Raw genomic sequence first — 19,096 nt, forward strand, 5'->3', positions numbered from 1 at the left:
TCCCAAAGAGACCATGGCAAGGTTTCATTTTGAAAATGCTTTAATAAGGAAGTGTTGACAACACCGTTTTGCAAAATGTAAAGGTAACTATACAAATTCTTAATACAAAAAGAATAAATTAAAAGCAGATCTTCTTTAATTCTGCAACTTTTTCTACAACATACATATTTTTTTTCCTTGATTACAGTTGAACAGAATCCAGTAAAATCATTTTCCATGCTCTAAAGTCAATTTCAGGAGAGACCTAATTTTTTTTTCTTCTTTTTTTTTTTTCCTTTTTTTTAAACTAGAGAGTCCATTTTACACAACTTGTAATAAAACTATTGACATTAATATATATGTAAAACTTTACATCTAGTTAACTAAGCAGTAACTGGTCATCTGATAGCACCTGAATGGGGATCGGCTATGCCTGAAACTAAAACTAATACAGAGTGAAAACAAATTGGACTGTTTCAACATTTTCAACACTCGACTGCATATAATATCATTTAAAAATAAACCCTGCCTCCCAGCGCGGCCCCGTGCAGGGACCGTCCCCCGGCTCCTGCCCACACAGAGGGAGTGTCAGACACAGAGACTGAACGTGGTTGTGGCTTTATGGCAGATGGAGCCTTGAAAAATAAAAAAGTAAAGGAGGGGTTAAGTTGGTAGTCAAGTGCTTGTCTATAATAGCTATGTATATACCCCTCCGTGTTATACTTAAATATGTTAATCTCATATGATTAACATTTTATGTACATTTGTGTTTAATTGAATTGAGCTAAACAGTAAAACCTGTTTTACTTAATCTGTCTTTACTACCAGACTGGCTGCTCACATGTGCCTTGATTGCAAACCAGAAAAGCAGAACACAAAGCAAAACTCAATCCGTTTCTAGAAAGCTTTTTCTCCACTCCAGCCTGTTTGTATTTCAGGCTAAATATTTTCACTTTCCCCCCTAATTTCAGGGCTGCCACCTTTTAACCTTTGCTGCAAAACTGCAGAGCTGGTCTTGGAGGAATTAATGTTTCTTCCTGTATTGCCCAGAGGCCTCATAGTGCCGCTGTTGTTGAATTCTTTTTAATTAAAAGAAGGTACACAGAAAAAAAACGCAAACAAACCCAAACCACTTACCAGGGAAATTAAAAAGAAAACAGACAGTTGCTCAGAGCCCCTAAAAATGCTTGGGCTGAATTACTTGCTGTAGCTTAATTTGGTCCTTATTTAATCCTTTCACTTTAGCAACCAAATCTTATCAGTAAAATGTCATTAATCAGTACTATCTCTTATCCAGCAAAAAATCCAATTAGGAGCTTGAAATAATTCCCATGTTAAAGACCCCAAAGCACAAAGAGATGGTGAAAATAGCATTTTGCATGTCCAGATAAAGGCTGCAATCTCACCACTGGCTGTTCTTCCAGAATTGAAAGTAAGGCTTCGATTACTGTCACAGTGCGTTGCACTCCCCAGTGATGCTTCAGGGAGGCCCAGAAGCACAAGGTTTGTGTGGTCACCTTTGTAAACCCTTTGCCAGTGTTTTTGTTAGTTTTTTTTCAGAGGGATTATTAATTTATGCTTCATGTGTGAACACGAAAGAGTTTCCTTATCACAGAGTTATCAAAGGGTTTGTGTTGGAAGTGACATCATCCGGTTCCAACCCCTGCCACAGGGCAGGGACACCTTCCACTAGACCAGGTTACTCAGAGCCCCATCCAGCCTGGCCTCTTGTCCCATCCAATCCTGGCTCTGCCACAGGCTTCCCTGGACAAATAACAGCCTTTTTGCCTGTTACTGCCTCATCTCTGCAAGGCCTCCTCCCCACCTCACCAGTGATGCGAGGCAGCGGTGCAGGGAACCAAAGCCAACTTCTGGTGTGAGTTGCAGAAAGGAATTGGTATGAGCTGCTTGCATTAATGTTTAGAAACTTCATCGTTTTTCAAAGCCTAATTACACAGAACCCATTCTCTTTTAAAGCCTGGAATGCAGTTTTCCAGCAATCTTAATACCAAAAGGTGTGGCAGCCCCCCAAGTCGCGGTGTTTAATTTGAAACGTTTCGCTCTACTTTGTCTGGTAGACGCTGTTGTTATTCTTGGAACACGCACACACGCATACACACACACACTTTTTTTTGTTTCCTTTTTCCTTAACTAAAGCTAACTTCAGTTTCTGCTTTTCACAAAGTAACCCCCTCCAGCCGTTTCTTTTAATGCCTTTCCCATAGGAAATCATCGTTTGCACGCACCAACGGGGGAAGGCCGGGCGCCCGCCCCCATTGAGTGGCAATAAAAACAGCATAGCACCGCAGTGAAGACTAAGACGTGCCAGCTTCAACATCCACCTAGATTGTGCACTTGTTTGTTACAAAAGTGTCTTTGAGGCCTTTGAAAGTTCCATGGCTTGACGTGTATAAAGCATTGCTCTAAAGTATGTGTAAACTTGCAGCTCCTTCCAGGCCGCGCTCGTGCTGCTCCGTCTGCTGTCCGCAGGCAGCTCCCGCTCGTGTCCGACGCCTCGCTTGCTTCTCTTTCTCTCTCTCAAGGGGAAGATCTGCTGGTTATCCAACCCTGCTCCAGGAGCCTTCCCATTCCCGACAGACCGGTTCTCCCACACGGCAACACACGGGTGACGAGCCCTTTGCTACACTGGTGCTAACGAAGGGAAGAGGAGTTGGAACCAAGATGTGAACACAGCTTGGCCGTGTCAGGTCGATCATGATGTGCTTTCCCTTGGATTTCACGTTAACGCTTTGTGCAGAAATGGATCCAAATTTATTGGCTGTTATCTGTTTGTGGAAAGGTTTTTTTTTGGCAATTTTTATCTGTATCAAAACGACCAATACAATCCCAACCTCTCCATGTATTGGTGGGCACTCTGTGTCAGCCACAGAGATGCTGTGAGTGCAGTACTTGCCTCTGCTTTAGGTAATGCCTTTGTAAACCTTGTCTGTCCAGTTCAATAGTGGCTTGCAGACTGTGATACCAGCTGTGATACCAGCCCAGACCTTGGGTGTGTCTGCAGCGCAGGGGGTTGTTTTGCTTGCGTGTAGGTGGACTCCAAATGAAGAAGGAAATGCCATTTTGCAAGAGGGTGGTCGTGTCTGCCATCAAGTTGAAGAAGGGAGAGATGTTCTTGTAGCTAGAACTTGCTGAGCAACTCATCCTGCCAACAGTGGTGTGGAGATCTTTGGCAGTGCTGACCTAATTGTGAGACTGACACATCTCTGAAGTGGTGGGATTTACTGTTTCAGAACAGATGCACTTTCAGGAATATGGTCTCCATTTCTCAGCCTCTATCCTGTTCCCACCCCCTTAAAACTAACGCTGTTGGCTTCAGCTTGCAGGTCATGGAACTCTTACTGCTGTTACGTGCTGTGGAACACTTATCTTTGATATGAGGCTTGAAAGGCTTCCATGGTTTCAAAGGAAAACCAGATTTGAAACTGACTCTCCAGATGGCTGCTCCTCTCCCCCCGCTGCCCCGTGGCTGTGGGAGGGGCGGGCACCCGTCTGGCAGTGGGGCGTGCTGCTGCCGTGGGGATGTCTCAGGGCCAGTGCTCCAGAAGTGTTGTCTTGAATTGCATCGTGAAAAAAGTGCTTAGAGTTGAAGCTGGTGCTGGGTGACAGTGCATCTGGGTAAGGCAAATGAGAGGCAGTGAGGTGATCTCAGAATGGCATTGATGTGATTAACTTGAGGTCAGGGGTTCACACTAGAGTTCCAGGCTTGGCTTTTTCCTGCCCATACCACTGGACATCTGCTAATTCTGGATAGAGGGGAGAATCCAGGAAACAGCTATCATTGTAGTTCCTGCAGGAGAAAGGAAACTTTGTTAGGACAGTGAGTGCTCCTGGGAAGTTCATGAGCATAGAACATTGTGTTATGGGTGGAGAGGAATGCAGGGTATTCGCAGACCCTACTGCACTCTGCCTGTGTCTTCTTTCCCCCCTGCCCTGGGTATAGCAGCAGTGCTGTGTCTCTGCCCTGCCTGAGGGTTCTGCTGCTGTCCTGCTCAGTAGTAAGTTGGGATAGAGATTTTCCTATAGGGTGCTCTCCAAGGATCAAGTCCTTAGAGCAGCTCACTCAGACATGGGCTGTATCACCCAGTGGGGATGTTGAAGGAGGAGAGTGGTGGCACTTTCTGTAGCACTTCTGCTCTGGACAGAGGCTTGTGCACCCAGCAGGCCCAGAGTTATGTGGCTTTCCAGGGATGAACCAGGAAGGGACTAGTGAGAGCATGCCAGGTCTGATGTGGAAAGGACCATGTTCTGTTGCAGTAGCCTAGTCCTCATCTTGGGCTATGTTTCCTGACAAGCTACTGCTTCTTTTGCTGCCTGGCTTTTTCTTTGCCTGTACAGATGAGACGATTTGTAAGAATCTTCTTTGCTATTTACATTAAGAGCTCTAAGCAGCGTCAGCTCCCGGCTTAGGCTGTGGAGCTCCTTCCCAGAGGAAAACAGGTCAAAATCTGGATCTTTTGAAAAGCGACTGCTGTACCTGTGCAGTCGCAGCCAGAATTGATGTCTCTGCCTCACACTTTGATTTGAACAGACTTCCAAACTAGAGACTGTTTTGAGGCCAAAAGCAGGATGTGCATATTTTTTCTGTTTACTGAGGAATTCTTACTCCTTCCTGCATTCCCTCCTCACCTCACAGGACTGATTGCACATCTGGTACAGTTCCTGCTTCCTCTGCCCTGTTTTCCACCTGTTTTCCCTGGGATTGGTGTCTGAGAGGAACCTGAGCAAGGGCATCGACATTTGCATGTTAAAGTCCTTTTGTTTCCCAGCTCTGTGCTGGAGTAGAGAGGTTTATGGGATAACTCTAGAAAGCTGGGCTTGAAATACTTGACAGATGCCAGCTGTGAATGGTTGTAGATTCAAATGAGAGTGTCAGACAGCGATGGCAGTTTAATTAAAAAAGAAATACTCTGACGGTTTTTTTGTTCCCTCCACCCTTCCCCCTCTGTCTTCCCACAGGAATGGGGCCAGGATTGCTCCTTGTTCCATAAAACCTCTCTGCTGGTGCTGCTGCTGGAAACAGCCTCAGCTCTGCAGCAGGGAGGGAGGAAGAAGGGGTGATGGAGCTGAGGCCAGGAGCTCTGGCCAGATCCTCTGAGCGTACCCGAGCTCGTGTCCCCACCACGCTGCTCCCAGACTGTTCCCACAGCACTCTGCCCACGCTGCTTTCAATTGTCCGAGCCACTGATTTGCTATCCCCCCCTCCCCTCCCTGCTCTCCGTGCCCGTTCAGCCTCTGCAGGGACACCGAGCGGGCTGGCCCCAAGTCCCTTTCACAGGGGAAAGTGCTACAGGCACAGACTCGCTGAAAAGGCACAGAGAGGGCTGAGAATGCTCCCAGGCACTGCAGGAAGCCTTGCTGGCAGACAAACGGGCACACAGCAAAGGGCAGCTCGGCGGGACAGCGGGAGGCCGGGCACTCGCACTGTGCTCACGGACTGTGGGGCAGGAGGAGGAAAGAACAAAACGTTCCCTTACTATACCTCTATTCATCAGTACTTTGGTGGGTTGGAGACTGAGACTCATCCATAGTGGGTGAGTTGTCTGTTGCTTCTCTGAACAAAGGAGAGCAAAAAAGGAGGAAAGAGGAGAGAGGAAATGTTAAAGAAAAGAAGTGACACAGACATTGTTACGAGCTTATTAATCCAGTGGGGAAACAAGTTGATGAATCATCTTAAGAAAAGGTTAGTGACACAAAAACATGTTGGGGAGAACTGTCAATCTGTTGAGTTGTGCTAGGTGGGCACAGCCCCTCCTGCAGAGGAGGAATAATCTGTGTTGTGCATCTAATGGCAGACTGGATGCACTCCTATATTTATACACATACACCTTGGGTGCTATGCTCAGGTACAAAACAAGTGTTGATTTATCTCCAATTCTTTTTGCACTTGTTGTTGGTGCACGACCTAAGTATAAATCCAGGTAGCTCCACTTTCACCAGATAAGAATTTGGCTTGATGTATTTTTGCTGTATTTTTGAGAGACAAGGTGCAGGACTTAGCTTGATTGGAAAAATGAGGAAAACTGCTATTATCCAAACAGATGTCTCAGCTAGCTGCTCACCAGTTTTGATTCTGATCATCGAGATATTTAGAAGAATTAGGATTGGGATGGAGACTGAGACTAAGATCTGAATTTAGACTCAGACCCTTAATAGTGGAAATTGCAGTGTATGGTAAAGGTAGGCACCATTTTGCCCATCTTGCTATCCCTTGACTTTTTGTGAAATGGGACCAAGAACATTCTCCTGTTCTAAAGCTGGGAGCACATGCAAAGACCATATGAGGCTGGATGTCAAATGTGTGAATTTAAAATTCAGGCAAGCCTAAGGGGTTGTGGTTATGGTTCTCCTCATCTCCAATTTAAAGTGCAGTCACAAGCAGTGCTGGAGTAAGACCAGAGGTCAAACCTGGTCACAGGTGACATGGGTAATTAAAGAGCAGGAGATTTTCCAGTGGCTGCACAATGTAATGTTTTCAAAGTTAGTCCCAATTCATGACTCAGGGTATCAGATCTGTTTTCCTATTCAAAGGACTAGGGTATTTTGAGGACTGTAGTGTCAGATCTAGCTGATCTCACCAAAATCTCATCCCACAATTTGGGATGTGCTGAGTAAGATGGGATCTGGAAATGACCTTTATTTCACATGGCAGGACAGAATTGCTGGACAGAGAGTGCTAGAGAATACCCATGGGAGCTTGCAAAAGGCTGTCTATTTACTCCTGGAACTCCCTGCCTTGTAAAGAGGTGCCAAAGATCGCATTACTGTATTTACATTAGTAATGGCTATGGGTGTGTAATGCTTCCCTCACACTCTGGTGAAGAACCTTCATGTTAGTGGTAGCTGAAAAAAGATGCCCTTAAAAGTCATGCAGATACATTGCTGGGGAAAACTGAGCAAAAAAATGAGGTTGCTGCACACACAGGTGTGGCGGGCACTGAACCTTTCAACAGGGTCTTGGTGTGGACAACCAGTGTGATGGCTGCTAAAAAAGAAACATCAGCTATTTCAACATACAAAGAAGACTGGAGGAAGGAGACTGTCCAAGCAGGAGGAACCTGCAAGGCTCCTTTCCTTGTGCATCCGACACTGCCTGGAGCAGTGCTGGGTGTGGATGACTTGGCCATGTCTTGGTCAGACTAAACCAGAGCTCCACCACCACGAGAGCAAAGGGGGGAGACTGGAAATGCTCCATGTAGGTGTAGGCTATGGAGCACAGGGGAATATTCCCCATAGCTGTGCCTGTGTGTCGGGAGCTTTTTCTCCCTGGCACTGAGTGAGGTGGATTCTCTAAGCTGACCCCACAGACACTCACCCAGTCTGCCACGTGAGAATGTGGTGGGGACTGCCCGGCGGCGTGGCTGCCAGCTCGCTCGACGGCGTGGAACTCCTCTGGCTGTGAGGTAAGGCAGCTGGAAAACAACCAAGGGTGGAGAAAAACGACTGGTGAGGTGAGAACACAAAGGTCAGGGTGGTTCAGAAGCATCAGCTGGTCAGACCAGCAGAAACATGTCTGGCTGTGAGTAAACACAGCCTGGGATGGACCTCGCCCTGTTCCTGGGTGACTGTGCCTGAACATGGCACAAGAGCACAGCCTCTGCTGACACTGCTACACCTCATGAGCTGGATTTGGCCTCAGCTCTGCAGGAACACTCAGTCTCCAGCTGAATACAACCACCCAGACTCTCCTAATCCTGCCTGGGACACACCACACTTCTCCCAGCACAGAAATTGGTTGCTGCTGCCTGGACTCCATGGGTCCTGAACTGGAGGAGCTCAGCCTGCCAAGCTCAGCCTCCTGTTTCCAGGCATGGTGGGAGATGCTCTGTGTCCCTGGGAGCCAGGGCTGGCAGTGGTGAGAGCCTGGACAAGTACACTGTCCATGTGTTAAGGAGGAAGACAGCTCTGAAGGTTTCAAAAGCTACAACTTCCTTTCACTGTGGTTTGTAAAAAATGCCTGGCTTTATTGACAGTCCTATTAGAGACCAAAGAAAGGCTTAGCTTACTTGAATGAAGACAGAAACAAGCTGGACTATAAATGGGCAGTGGTTTTTGGGGGAATTTCCCTGGTGAGGGTCCAGCAAATAAATCCACTTGACTAATCTTTCCTCCTCCTCAAGTCTGTACAGTGTTGACCCTCTGAATTTAATACATGCCTAGAAGTCTGATCCTCTTTGAAGGACAGTGTGCAGCCCAATTGACCTATCAGCTAGGACTCATCAGCTGAAAGTATGGAAGCTTCTACCTGGCACCCCTCTCTCTGCTGTTAAATTCTTTAGCTTTTGCCAAATTATACTTAAAGGGAAAAATAAATTTTAAACTGCTTCTTGGAGCTGACAGCTCCTGTGGTCAGTATCCTCTCATGGCTGTGATTACTGAACATACTTGTGCTGCACACGTAGGTTAACCTTGTCTTTAAACATTTAGCTTTAAACATTTAGGTTTAAAGACCCAGATGAGTGGGGGAATGGACTGACCGACAGTGATTTCTATGTGTTTTCACCTCAACCCCACAGTTTTCCTGAACTGGTACCATTTCCAAGGCCAACCAAAAGCTTTCCATTGTTCCAGCATTTTCTCTTGCTGCATGGAACAGAAATGCCCATCAACCAAAGGGAGGAAGACAGATTTTCATAGGCAGACACAGGATGGTTCTAGCAGCTACTCAGTTGTGTCTTTGTCCACCTCTGGTACTCCTATGAGCACTGGCATCACACATCAATCAGCCTCTTCTTGGGAAGCTGTTGGTGGCCCATGAGGAGCCTCTGACTCCACTCTGGAGTTGGCACCAAGTGCAGGGCCCCACTGGTGCCACGTGGTGGTCACCATGGACTGGACACCATGCTGGGATAGCAGAAGGCCAGCAGCCAGCATGGGTGGGCAGTGCACTGGTCTGCCTGGGAGGCAGTGGCAAGTGCAGCCCGAGCAATGGTGTCTCCCATGCTGAGGCTGAGCATGTGGCTCAGGTTTTTAGCAAGTCCTTGATCTGTCCACACTGGCTGGACAAGGAGTGACTGATGGCCAGTAAATATTTAACCATGGACTGTTTCACAGCACATTGTAGCCTTCTCAGTGTAATGAATTTGACTGTTTTCTTACCATTTAATATTAACAGCGTAGAAGTGTGCAATGCTGTGCACGTAACACAGAGGCAAAATACTGCACAAACTTCAGCACTCTGAGTTTCAGGGTATTATCAGCAGAGTTATCGGAGCTGCATGGGAAAACTAAGTCTCAGCAGTACACAAAGATCTCATCACTCAAACATTTTCATGGGGGGTGGTGGAGCTGGGATGCCCCACTTAACCTTTCCCATGCTTTTGGTGTTTCACTGAGTACATATATTCTCCTAGGCTGCGCTGAATGCCTGCTTGCTCCATTGTTCCCCTCACTGTGACTATGAATAGTGAGGCTCCCTGTAGCTTTGTCACCTTCAGCCTCTAGTGCCATCACCCAAAACCCAATTGCACTCTGAGGAAAAACCTGGCAATAACTGGGCTTAGGTTCCTCTCTTTCTTTTGAGCCCATCATTGAAAAGTGATGATTCCCATGGAAAAATATTCCCACTGATGAATGTCTTGGACCAGGTTTGCCCCACAGTGTTACACCTCCAGGCTTGGTGAGCAGTGTGTGCAGGCCAGATAACGTGCTGTGTCCTGGCACTGCTCTCCAGCCTGCCATGGATCCAGGCTGAATGAGGGATCCCCTCCCACCCCCTGCCCGGGCCTGGCTCTCACCTGATGTTGCTTTACACATCTGAGGCATTCTCGTGACCCGGCTATGTGCCACAAAGGTGCTTTGAGAAGATGTGCTGTACTGGGAGCTGCTGTCCGAGGAGGTGGAGCTCGTGTGCGACAGGCGGCTGTGCTCCTTGTGGGAGGCCGTGGACCGCTGGTACCAGAGCCGCAGCTCGTCCGACACCGCAGTCCTACCCGAGCCCTTCTCATGGCCCTCCCTGCCCAGAGATGGAGTCCTTATGATCTGGGAGCGGGATGGGGTGAGCCTGACCGAGTCCACTTCATCCCCGTGCCAGTTCTCCTTAAACATCCCCCCCGCTGTGTAGGAGTTGGAGGTTTTGAATTGTGCTTTCACGCTGTAGTGTCCCTCCTGGTCATTCTCCAGGCTTCGCACCACCACGGGTGTGGAGCTGCCCTCGATGTATAGGGGATATTCTTTGATCCTGTACTGGGAGGAGGGTTGGCTCTGGCTGTGCAGGTAGACACGGTGGTGTCCCGTCCCGTTCCTGGCAGCCAGGTTGGGCATACTCCCTGAATTGGAAGAGACCAGGTTGCCTGCTGATTTGTGCCTTTGCCTCTGCCGTTCTCTGGCTTTCGACGGGGAATCCTCTGCCAGGGTGGAGTAGTTGGGGTTCATCTGAGCAGGGTAGTAGTGCTCCGAGCTGGAATGGCTGGTGCAGGAAGAGCAGTCATCCATGGGGTCAGAGCCGTTACTGCTACGAGTCCTTGGGGTGTAGAAATCAGGGCTCCCTGTCTCATTTTCTGAGCCCAGGAGCTTTCCTTGTGACTCCAAACTGGAGCTCCGGTGTCTAAAGTGCTGAGCTAAGCTGTGCAGTCTGGTTGGGCTGATATCTACTGACCTGCAGGTACCAGGAAAAAAACAGGCTGTAAGTCAACATGTTGAATCATTCCCCATCCCTGTCTCTACACACAGCCACCAAAGGAATCCAAGGGCATTGAAAACCTGAACGCTTCCAGCACTGCTTGAGACTGCTGCCTGCAATGCAATCTGCATCCCTGCTGCAGGGCTTGAGGTGATTAGGTCCTGCTCCTGCTCCTCTCCAGTCTCTTGGTGGTGACATTCAATCTGCAGCACCATGAGGGACATAAACCCCTGCCCAATCCAGTTCCTCTGGGGCATGCCACCCTGGGAAAAGCCCAATCTGAAGAGTAAAGGTTGGGAACCTCAAGCCTTGGCTTTGCTGGCTCATCTGTCTCAGAGCTGTTTCATTCAGCACCATTCCTTTGCTACCAGGCTCACCTTGTGCCACCCTGCAAATCCCAAAACCTCACAGGCTGCAAAGGTCATGAGATTCCCTTGCAAGTGGCCCATGAAAGTCCTGCATGGGTACAATCCACCTGATGAGAGACAGACAGACAGACTGCTCATACTTAGCCCTGAAAGTTGTGATTTCTCCACTGGTCACTGAAAAAGTCACCCCTTGTCAAGCAGCTTGGTGCTAACTGGGGCCCAGCCATGGGTAGCACGTGCAGGACTCTCACTGGTGACAGCCCTCCAGGCAACCACCCCAAATCACAGTTTACAAGGCTTGATTCATGGCCAAGTCTGGGAGGTCTCTATTCACCCCAACTGTTTGAAGAGCTCCACCCATCCATTCAAGGAGCAGAAACACATCTACATGATGGATGGCTAAGGCCAGGGCATGCAGCTCATGAATGAGGTACAGACTGACCAACGGTTGTTTCAAACACCCAAATGGCCCCTACCCAGTCAAGGCCACTTTTCAAGCCCTGTGCCGGGCTCATTTCTCATACAGCTTGGTTTCAGTGTTAACAGACATTGCACCATTGAAAAGTACCCTCAGCCAAATATTTGTTACAAGCTTAACCCAGGGCTTTAATGTCTTGCATTGTCTTTGCTTGAGGCTGATGTGTTGGCATGACTCTTGATTTATTCTGAGCTAAATGATGGTGGCACTTCCCCTTAGGGCAGGAGACTGAGCAGCACACAGCTCTGGCTCAGTTCTGTTCCCTGCAGTGTCATGGAGTTTGTCACAAAAGCAAAAGAGCAATGAAGCTGAACAGTTTGTAAAAATCCTGCTGAAAATTGCAGTCAAGTTTGGCCCCACACATCAAATCATCTCCCTTTCACACTTCAGCTCTTTCCTCTGTCAACCCTGGGCTAAATTCCACTGCCACCTGGGTCCCCGGCTGGCTTGCTTCACTCAGGCTCTTGATCTCTATGTAACATCACACACGTGCAAACATTTTATCCATGAGGGAAAATTAACACTATTCAACATTTTGTATCAGACAGGAAGCAACATGTTCTCTCCAGCTGGATCCATGGAGGAATTTACTGCAGAACTTAGCAGTAGCACCACATGCATTTTAAAAGTGGCTTGTAGAGCCTGTAAACAGACTGAGATGAAAGGTCCCAGCAGGAGAAAAGCTTCATCACTTCAGGGGAGGGATGAGGGGCAGAATCATGTTTATCTGAAGGGATTTCAGGATGTCAGTTCAGGAGAGATTCTCTACTGGCATGAGCACATGAGCCTCTTACGTGAACAGGACTGGTTTGTGTCCTTTTCTGAACTGGGAATTAATTCATACCCTGAGAGAAGGATAAAGCAAGGCAAATTTATTTCAGGGTAAGCAGGGTGAGGCTGGAGCCGGGCAGACTTACCTTGTGGAGTGGACGTAGTGCGGACTGCGTACCCGTAGATCTGGCGTCGACGGCATGCTGGACTGGGAATTCCAGTGGGGAAGGCTCCGGATGGGGCTGTTCTGCAGCGAGCTGCTCCCTCCTGCCTCGGCACAGCTCCCGGTGCTGGGGAACCGCTTGTGACTGCTGCAGAGGAAACACCCTGCTTCAGCTCTCCCACAGGAATTTGGGGAAGTGGCTCCCACACATCCTTCCAGATCTCAGGCACATGCCTGGGATCTTGCGGGGGTGAGTGGGAGCTGGGTCAGCTGTTGCTCTGAGCTTGTGTCCCAGCGCTTGTGCTTCTACAGTGCCAGAGGCCAAGGCCAAGTCCTGCCAAAGCCCTCAGATGATCCACCATCCTACCCTTCCAAATGTTTTGTAGAATAACACTGAGAGACCAAACAGCAATCATGTGGCTGTAGCCTGTTTTTATGACTTGCCTATTGGCCAAAACACTTAAAAGCCTCCATTTAGTAAGGGACACCTTTGTAAATTTTGAAAGGGCTCCCACCTGTCCCTCCTGAAAGCAGGGAATACCACTGCAATGGATCTTCAAGAGAGATGGCTCACCTGGAATGGCTGTGCGAGGAGCGCTTCTTGACCTTCTCATAGGGCTCATCCAGGGATGACTCGCTCCACATCTTGGGTTTGATGGGGGACTTGTCGTAGTCGTTGCGGTGGAAATGCATCTGGCGGAGGCCTTCCAGCGACTGCGGTGGGGGCGGCCGGTTGTGCAGCGGCGGCCGGGGCGGGAGGCCTTTGTGTGGGGACTGCAGAGGGGAGATTGTGCTGGTGACCTGAGAGTCCTCTGTGAAGAGAAGGGAGAGAGGTGATGGCTGTGTGACACCTCCAACGGCAGCACAGCCCCGAGAGATGCCATCACGCCTCCAGAGCCTGCTTCCTTACCCTGCTTTCCCTGCCTGTGTTCAGGGCCACCCTGAAGACCTGACTTTCAGAAGGGCACTGGCTGAAATTCCCGTTTTGGGAGAGAATGGCCAGTGAGAGTGTGTGGTGCATTAAAACAACTGAAACTTAAGGGAAAATAAGGGAGCATTCTAGGACTGTGTTTTAAAATAATTCAGAGCAGTAACCACAGCAATACTCACTGCTCCAGGCCTGATGTCTGACTACAAGATAGAGTCAGGGAAAACCAAGGTTTTTTTGCTCCTGGGATCTATCAGTGGACTATTACACAGAACAGTAATTCCATTTTGAGTGTTTATCAGGAATTCACACATCCCTTCCCACTCTCTAGAACATACAGCAGCCAACATACCATCCTCGAGAACAAGGGCATCTGAGAGGGAGCTGTCTTCACTGGCAATGTTTCCTTCTGAAGAGAAGAAAATACAAAAATGGTCAGATGGTCCCAAGAACTGCAGTGACTGAGTGCTGAACTGCACCATGATCTTTGCCCACTGAGTCTTAGCCTTAAGCAGTCACCCACGCCTTCCTCCTCCCAGAGCAACAGGCAAAATTCCTATGAATGCTTGACTCAGCCCACTCTCAGTCTGGGAGGGCAGAGCTGCAGGTCAGGTCTCTCAATAGCAGGCTGCCTTTCAAGGAGCTGCTAAATCTTTTCAATAATTGGGGATTAAGTCTGAGTCACAACAGAGAGCTGAGATCCCCAGAGGATGCAAACTGGCACAGTGCCATCAGTGAGATTTACATCTTGGCCCTTAAGGACTCTGGGTTTTATCCATCTTCTTAAAATGATCATCCTGTTGCTAACTAAAAGCTCACACTAAGTACCAGTTCTGAGGAATTCAAGAAAATGCTTTTGGAGCATCCTCTGCAGCAGCAGGAAAAGCTCTCAGGTCTTTGGCATGCAGATATTTGAGCTGCCTCCCCCAACCTGTGTCCTCATGGCTGTTATCTCTGACTGAGGTGCAGTTTGGTACCCAGGTCACAAATACAGCAGCTCTAATCTCAGTTCCTGCCACAAAGGCACAGAGAAAAGCTCTGCAAGTCAAAGGGAGAGGGGAAAATCCGTAAGGGAGAAAGAACCACAGCAGAAAGTTAATGGAGTTCATGAAAAACCAATCAACAACTCAGTAAACCACAAAGTGCCCTGAGAATTACATTGTAAAAAAAAAAAAAAAAAGAAAAAAAGAAAAAGAAAAGAAATATTTGAACACAGCAATGACACTGCTCCCACTTTGATTTTACAGACGCCTTTGAGCTAGAGAGCTCACCCCAATCTGCTAACATTAATTACATTTGTACTGCACTGCTCTGGAGGAGATGCCAGGAGAGTGATTTCATAGGTGAACAAAGGAGTCACAGCCTGCTGTGCTGACACCCTGATCACCCATGGCACAACATGGCTTTGCTGCTGTGACCCAGCATATCCCTAATGCACAGCACACCCTGACAGCACCCCTGGGGTCCTCCAGGCAGGACAGGGAAGAGGAGGGAGGGCAAATTTGGTAAGAATTTTGCTCCCTGCCCTCCACAGACCCTCTGTGATGCTGTGGGCACCAAGTCTCACTCACCATCTATGATCAGGGAGGCTCTCTGGGTTGGCTTCTTCCCAGATTTGATGCGATACTCGTTGATGGCATTCTCGATCTCCTGCAGTTTCTTCAGGGCATTCAGGTAGGATGTCTTCCTCTGCTTCTTCAGCTTCTTGCTGACGTTAGGGTCGCTCGCCAGGCGCCGCGCAGCCTCTGTGATCTGGGACTGAATGGCAAATTCCCTCTCCAGGCGCTCCAGCTCTGCCTCCTGGCAAAAGGCAAGTGGATTCTGGTTACCACCAAAGTCTCCGAGCCCACCTATGTGGAAGCTCTCCAGAACCTGACCAGTGGCCTCCAACAAAGGCTCTCCATCAGCAAAGCATCTACAATCATGCTGCTGCCCTTAGGGCCTCCCTGAGCATATCCATCTTGCCTTCACCTGCTCTCAAAAGTGCCTGGAAGCACAGCTGGTGGAAGGGATGACCCATAAAAGGAGGACATGTGTGCTCCAACCCTAAGCCTGATGTGCTGTTTGACTTTTCATGTAGTTCAATACGGCCAAGTTCAATGGTGCTCTATTGCTCTACTACACATTTACCCTTTTACAGCCATCTGTGGGTCACACCTGCCTCCCACCTCCTCCCTGTTTTCTATATCCATATTTAAGCCTCATTTGATTTCACTGCTATGTATTGATGCAAAGCCACAGCTTTAACCTCCTTGACAGGTTTGTTTGGCACCCATCAAATACTTTGGGGTAAAACAGGGCAAAGATGGGTTAAGTCCTCCCCAGTGTATGACTGTCAAAATCCAGGGGTGAGTATGAGCTGAAGCAATTATGGGCTGCTGCAACAGATGAAACCAGAAAATTGACTCCTCGAGTTACCAGCCAGGAGGGTGATCTCAGAGCCAGCAGTGTGTAACAGCAAGCGCTCTGTATGCCAGAAAGAACCAGCGCCCTCAGCATTAGCCCTTGCAAGGCCTCAGCTGAGTTTTTAAATGCAGTCAGGTGTACCCTGGAAGCTACCTATCCATTTTTGGTTATCCTCCAAAGTCAAGGGACTTAGGACAATTTATGCCAAAGCATAAGCTGACATAGAGCTTCCCAGTCTAGAGCACCAGGACCCCAAGCTGTGAGCTTCAAAGGCCCTTGCTAATCTGCAACGGATCTGGCTACCTCCCCCAGCTCAATGGAATTAGTCTGCTAGAAAGAGGAACGCAGTACATTGAAAATTAAAAAAGACAAGTTTTTCTACTTTGAGTGAACGGTGAGACAGTAATATATTCATGGAGATCCCCATTACGCAAGTTCAAATCCTCTCTTTGTTCAGCAGCAGTGTAAGAGCTGATGCTGAGGGATTTAATCAGACTGAAGACGTTCTCTGAAGTTTTTATTCTGGGCTTCTTAAAAAAATGTACCTTTGCTATCAGTGGTGAGTCAGCATTGCCTTAAAACTATAATTATCATTTCCCTCACTTCACTGAAGACTGAACCCACCTTCTGTCTTTTTAACAGATCCCTTTTTGCTTTGAAAACTTTATGAACTCTCTTAGTGCCAGACTTATTAAAAGTGAAATTGACACCATGGGGTTTTAAGGCCTGGAACCTGATTCATTATCTTCTGGTAAAAGCTTTCCCAGAGTCAGAAATTATAGACCAGGTAAAGGTGATTACCAAGAAAAAACCCAGGACCCTTCCCTGCAAGTCTTGGTCTGACAAAGGTCTTGCTAAAGGTATGGTGAGTTTGATGTGAAAGCTGTCATTTCAGACCTTCACAGATTCAGCTCTAAACCATTTAGTATATCCTAGGAAAAATATATTAATTTTCCTCCTGTCCGTAATTGTCTATTTTCCTCCAGTGAGGCCGCTATAAATAAAGCACTAGGAAATGAGAGCTATCATCTGCCTTCAGTTGCCTTGCTTTCGGCCCTTGTCACAGCTAGTAATTTCAGTCTTGGATTTATGTGGTGAGGGAATATTTCACCTTTTGTTTTAAATTGATTTTCCAGTGTTTGTGCACTTGCTGAAAAGTGCATAAAACCATTGCTTGCCTCCCTAAATGCATTCAAACTGGCAACCAAACACAGCTCAGCATCATTGTTTGAGAACAGAAATTTATGGTTTTCAACAAAGCCTTAAAATTTGACAGACGAAGAGAAAGGTAGAGAAAAGCTGAGTCAGCGTGTTTGCATTGCTGGTGCTAAAAGGCAGAGTGTGTACACTGGGGAGGAGCTGCTTTACCTTCCTGCTCTCCCCACCTAACCTTGCCACTGGAGTATGGAGATTCCTCACCTGCCGGCCCCAAAAGCTGCCCTGTAGCAATAGGAGCTGGGGATCAGGTTATAGCTGAGCAGCCAACAGACTGCAGGGGTTTTAGGAGTAAATTCAGCTAAGACATGCTTCCCTTTGAAAAGCTTAATTAAATGTGCTAGTTCATGAATATTTGACTGCGGTGGAATTCCTCTCCCAGGCTCCATTGAGAACAAAACTAAAGAGCTCCAGCTGTTTATTTTTTCAGCAGAAGGAAAATGCCAACAAAACAGTTAATTCCCTGGCTGAACTGAGCCTCAAACCACACAGTTGCACCAGCTTCAGTCTCTCCTCCTACAAAAATAAAAAGGAAACTCAAGACTGGAATATACACAAGTGTCTTGAGACAAATGTGCCTTCACAGACAATAGTTGTTCTGTGAATCCGGTCCTGCCTTACAGCTGCTGCGGGCCTGTTTTCACAGCCACGGTTCAGGGCACTGACCCAGCACATTGTGGGAGCAGGGAAGGGAACAAACACTCCCTGGCAAACTTAGAAAAATGTAATTCCAGCTCCCCATAGGTAGGGATGAAGGCTCTTTTGTTTAAGGACTGGGGAGCAAAATGCTTTTATCTTGCTGTGGCAGGGCTGAGATGGATAATGGTGATGCTTTTCTTTCAGGGGGCCTGAATTTGGATTGCTACTGGACTGGAAAGCAAGCGGCGGTTTGCAAAAACAAGACAGGCAGAAAGCAGGGCTGAGATGGCTTGGGGGGCTCCTGATATGCTCCCTGCTCACACAAATCACTGCACTTTGTCACCAGAGCACTTGCACTGCCATGGTCCAGTTTGGTTACCTCTAGCAAAGCAAGGGCTGAACATCAAGCCTTTCACCTTTATTCCAAGTCTGAAGTAAAGTCCCCAGCTCTCTCACTGCTTCCCTATTCTGATGGACATAAAAAACCCCAAATGGGTACTGTGAGCAATTACAGTAATTTAAAGCAAAAATGACCGTGGGACTGATGGCTCCTGTGTGATGCTTAGTGGACATCTTAAGAGACCTGAGGTGGGGACATGGGTCTGGAAGGGAAGGGTACAGCCTCACCTCTCCCTTAGGCAGGATTTTCTGCTCATCCAGTTTAAAGGCAGTTCCTATTCTTCTCCTTACAATAGGTGGCTCCTCCCCAGGATCCAGGGGGTATTCTCGTGGCAGCTTTCCTGTGAGCTCCTGGAAGCAGAAAATGCTGTTAGTGCTCTGGGAAATCCTGCAGCAGAGCAAAGCACGCCACCACTGTGACCCTAAAATGACAGGTGTTCATTAACAACACATCCAGTTCAGCCAGTTGATAAACACACAGGAGAGCACCCAGCCCTGCAAACTCAGAACCTGACACGGAGGGTGGGGACCTCTTCTCTAACCTGTGCATGAATACAGATCTTTGTGGCCTGCCCTGGGCAGTCTGTAAGTGGTGCCCATCCCTAGGGTGTCATGGCTGAGGCTGAGCAGGCTTGCAGCACACAAGCTTTCATCTCTGCTGCAGGGTGAGCAGGAACCAAGAGCTCCTATCTGCTGAGCTGCTTTTGAGAGGGGTGAGCAGACCCGAGGGCCTTCCCGCAGGATGCAGGGCTGCTGAGTCAGAAAGCTGCAATGGTAACAGCCGTGTAGGTTATGACCTGCACAGAAAAACATTCCCACCTGATTCATGATGTGTCTGAGAGGAATGCAGTGGAAATGGTCACTAAAAGCAGTGCCTGGTACCTCATTACCTGTCCAATAACACTTCATGTATTAGAGTGCCTTCCAAACCCCAATGATGTCATGGGCAGCTTTGGAGCAATTATTACCTTATACTCTGTCAGACTGACGGGGTTATTTGCAAAACTTTGTTCAAAATCTGAAGCAAACCCCAAAGAATTTCAGAATATATGGATCACAGGAAGCAGCACCACCACTGATGTTAATGCTGTGGGGTTTTTCCCCCAGGCTA

At 48.0% G+C, this 19,096-nt stretch overlaps 1 protein-coding gene across 7 annotated transcripts in view; it reads right to left on the reverse strand.

The window, feature by feature from the left end:
• Positions 1 to 932: 932 nt before the first annotated feature.
• FRMD4A (FERM domain containing 4A) overlaps positions 933 to 19,096 on the reverse strand; it is a 357,979-nt gene continuing 339,815 nt past the window's right edge. For 6 of the 7 annotated variants that reach the window (XM_066182742.1, XM_066182743.1, XM_066182745.1 and 3 more), the window contains 8 exons: positions 18,214 to 18,336; positions 14,898 to 15,126; positions 13,679 to 13,735; positions 12,973 to 13,210; positions 12,382 to 12,546; positions 9,735 to 10,594; positions 7,313 to 7,409; positions 933 to 3,787 (listed from right to left, as the gene is read on the reverse strand). In XM_066182742.1, the coding sequence (XP_066038839.1) occupies positions 3,685 to 3,787; positions 7,313 to 7,409; positions 9,735 to 10,594; positions 12,382 to 12,546; positions 12,973 to 13,210; positions 13,679 to 13,735; positions 14,898 to 15,126; positions 18,214 to 18,336 (1,872 nt within the window). In that variant the 3' untranslated portion in view covers positions 933 to 3,684. Of the gene's footprint in view, positions 3,788 to 5,479; positions 5,552 to 7,312; positions 7,410 to 9,734; positions 10,595 to 12,381; positions 12,547 to 12,972; positions 13,211 to 13,678; positions 13,736 to 14,897; positions 15,127 to 18,213; positions 18,337 to 19,096 lie in introns of all 7 variants that reach the window. The other variant, XM_066182746.1, reaches the window with a different exon arrangement.

The sequence above is a fragment of the Chamaea fasciata genome, unplaced genomic scaffold (genome assembly GCF_029207755.1).
Source record: "Chamaea fasciata isolate MVZ Bird 193981 ecotype frontalis unplaced genomic scaffold, bChaFas1.0.hap1 SCAF_5, whole genome shotgun sequence".
In the NCBI taxonomy this organism is placed as follows: Eukaryota; Metazoa; Chordata; class Aves; order Passeriformes; family Sylviidae; genus Chamaea; species Chamaea fasciata.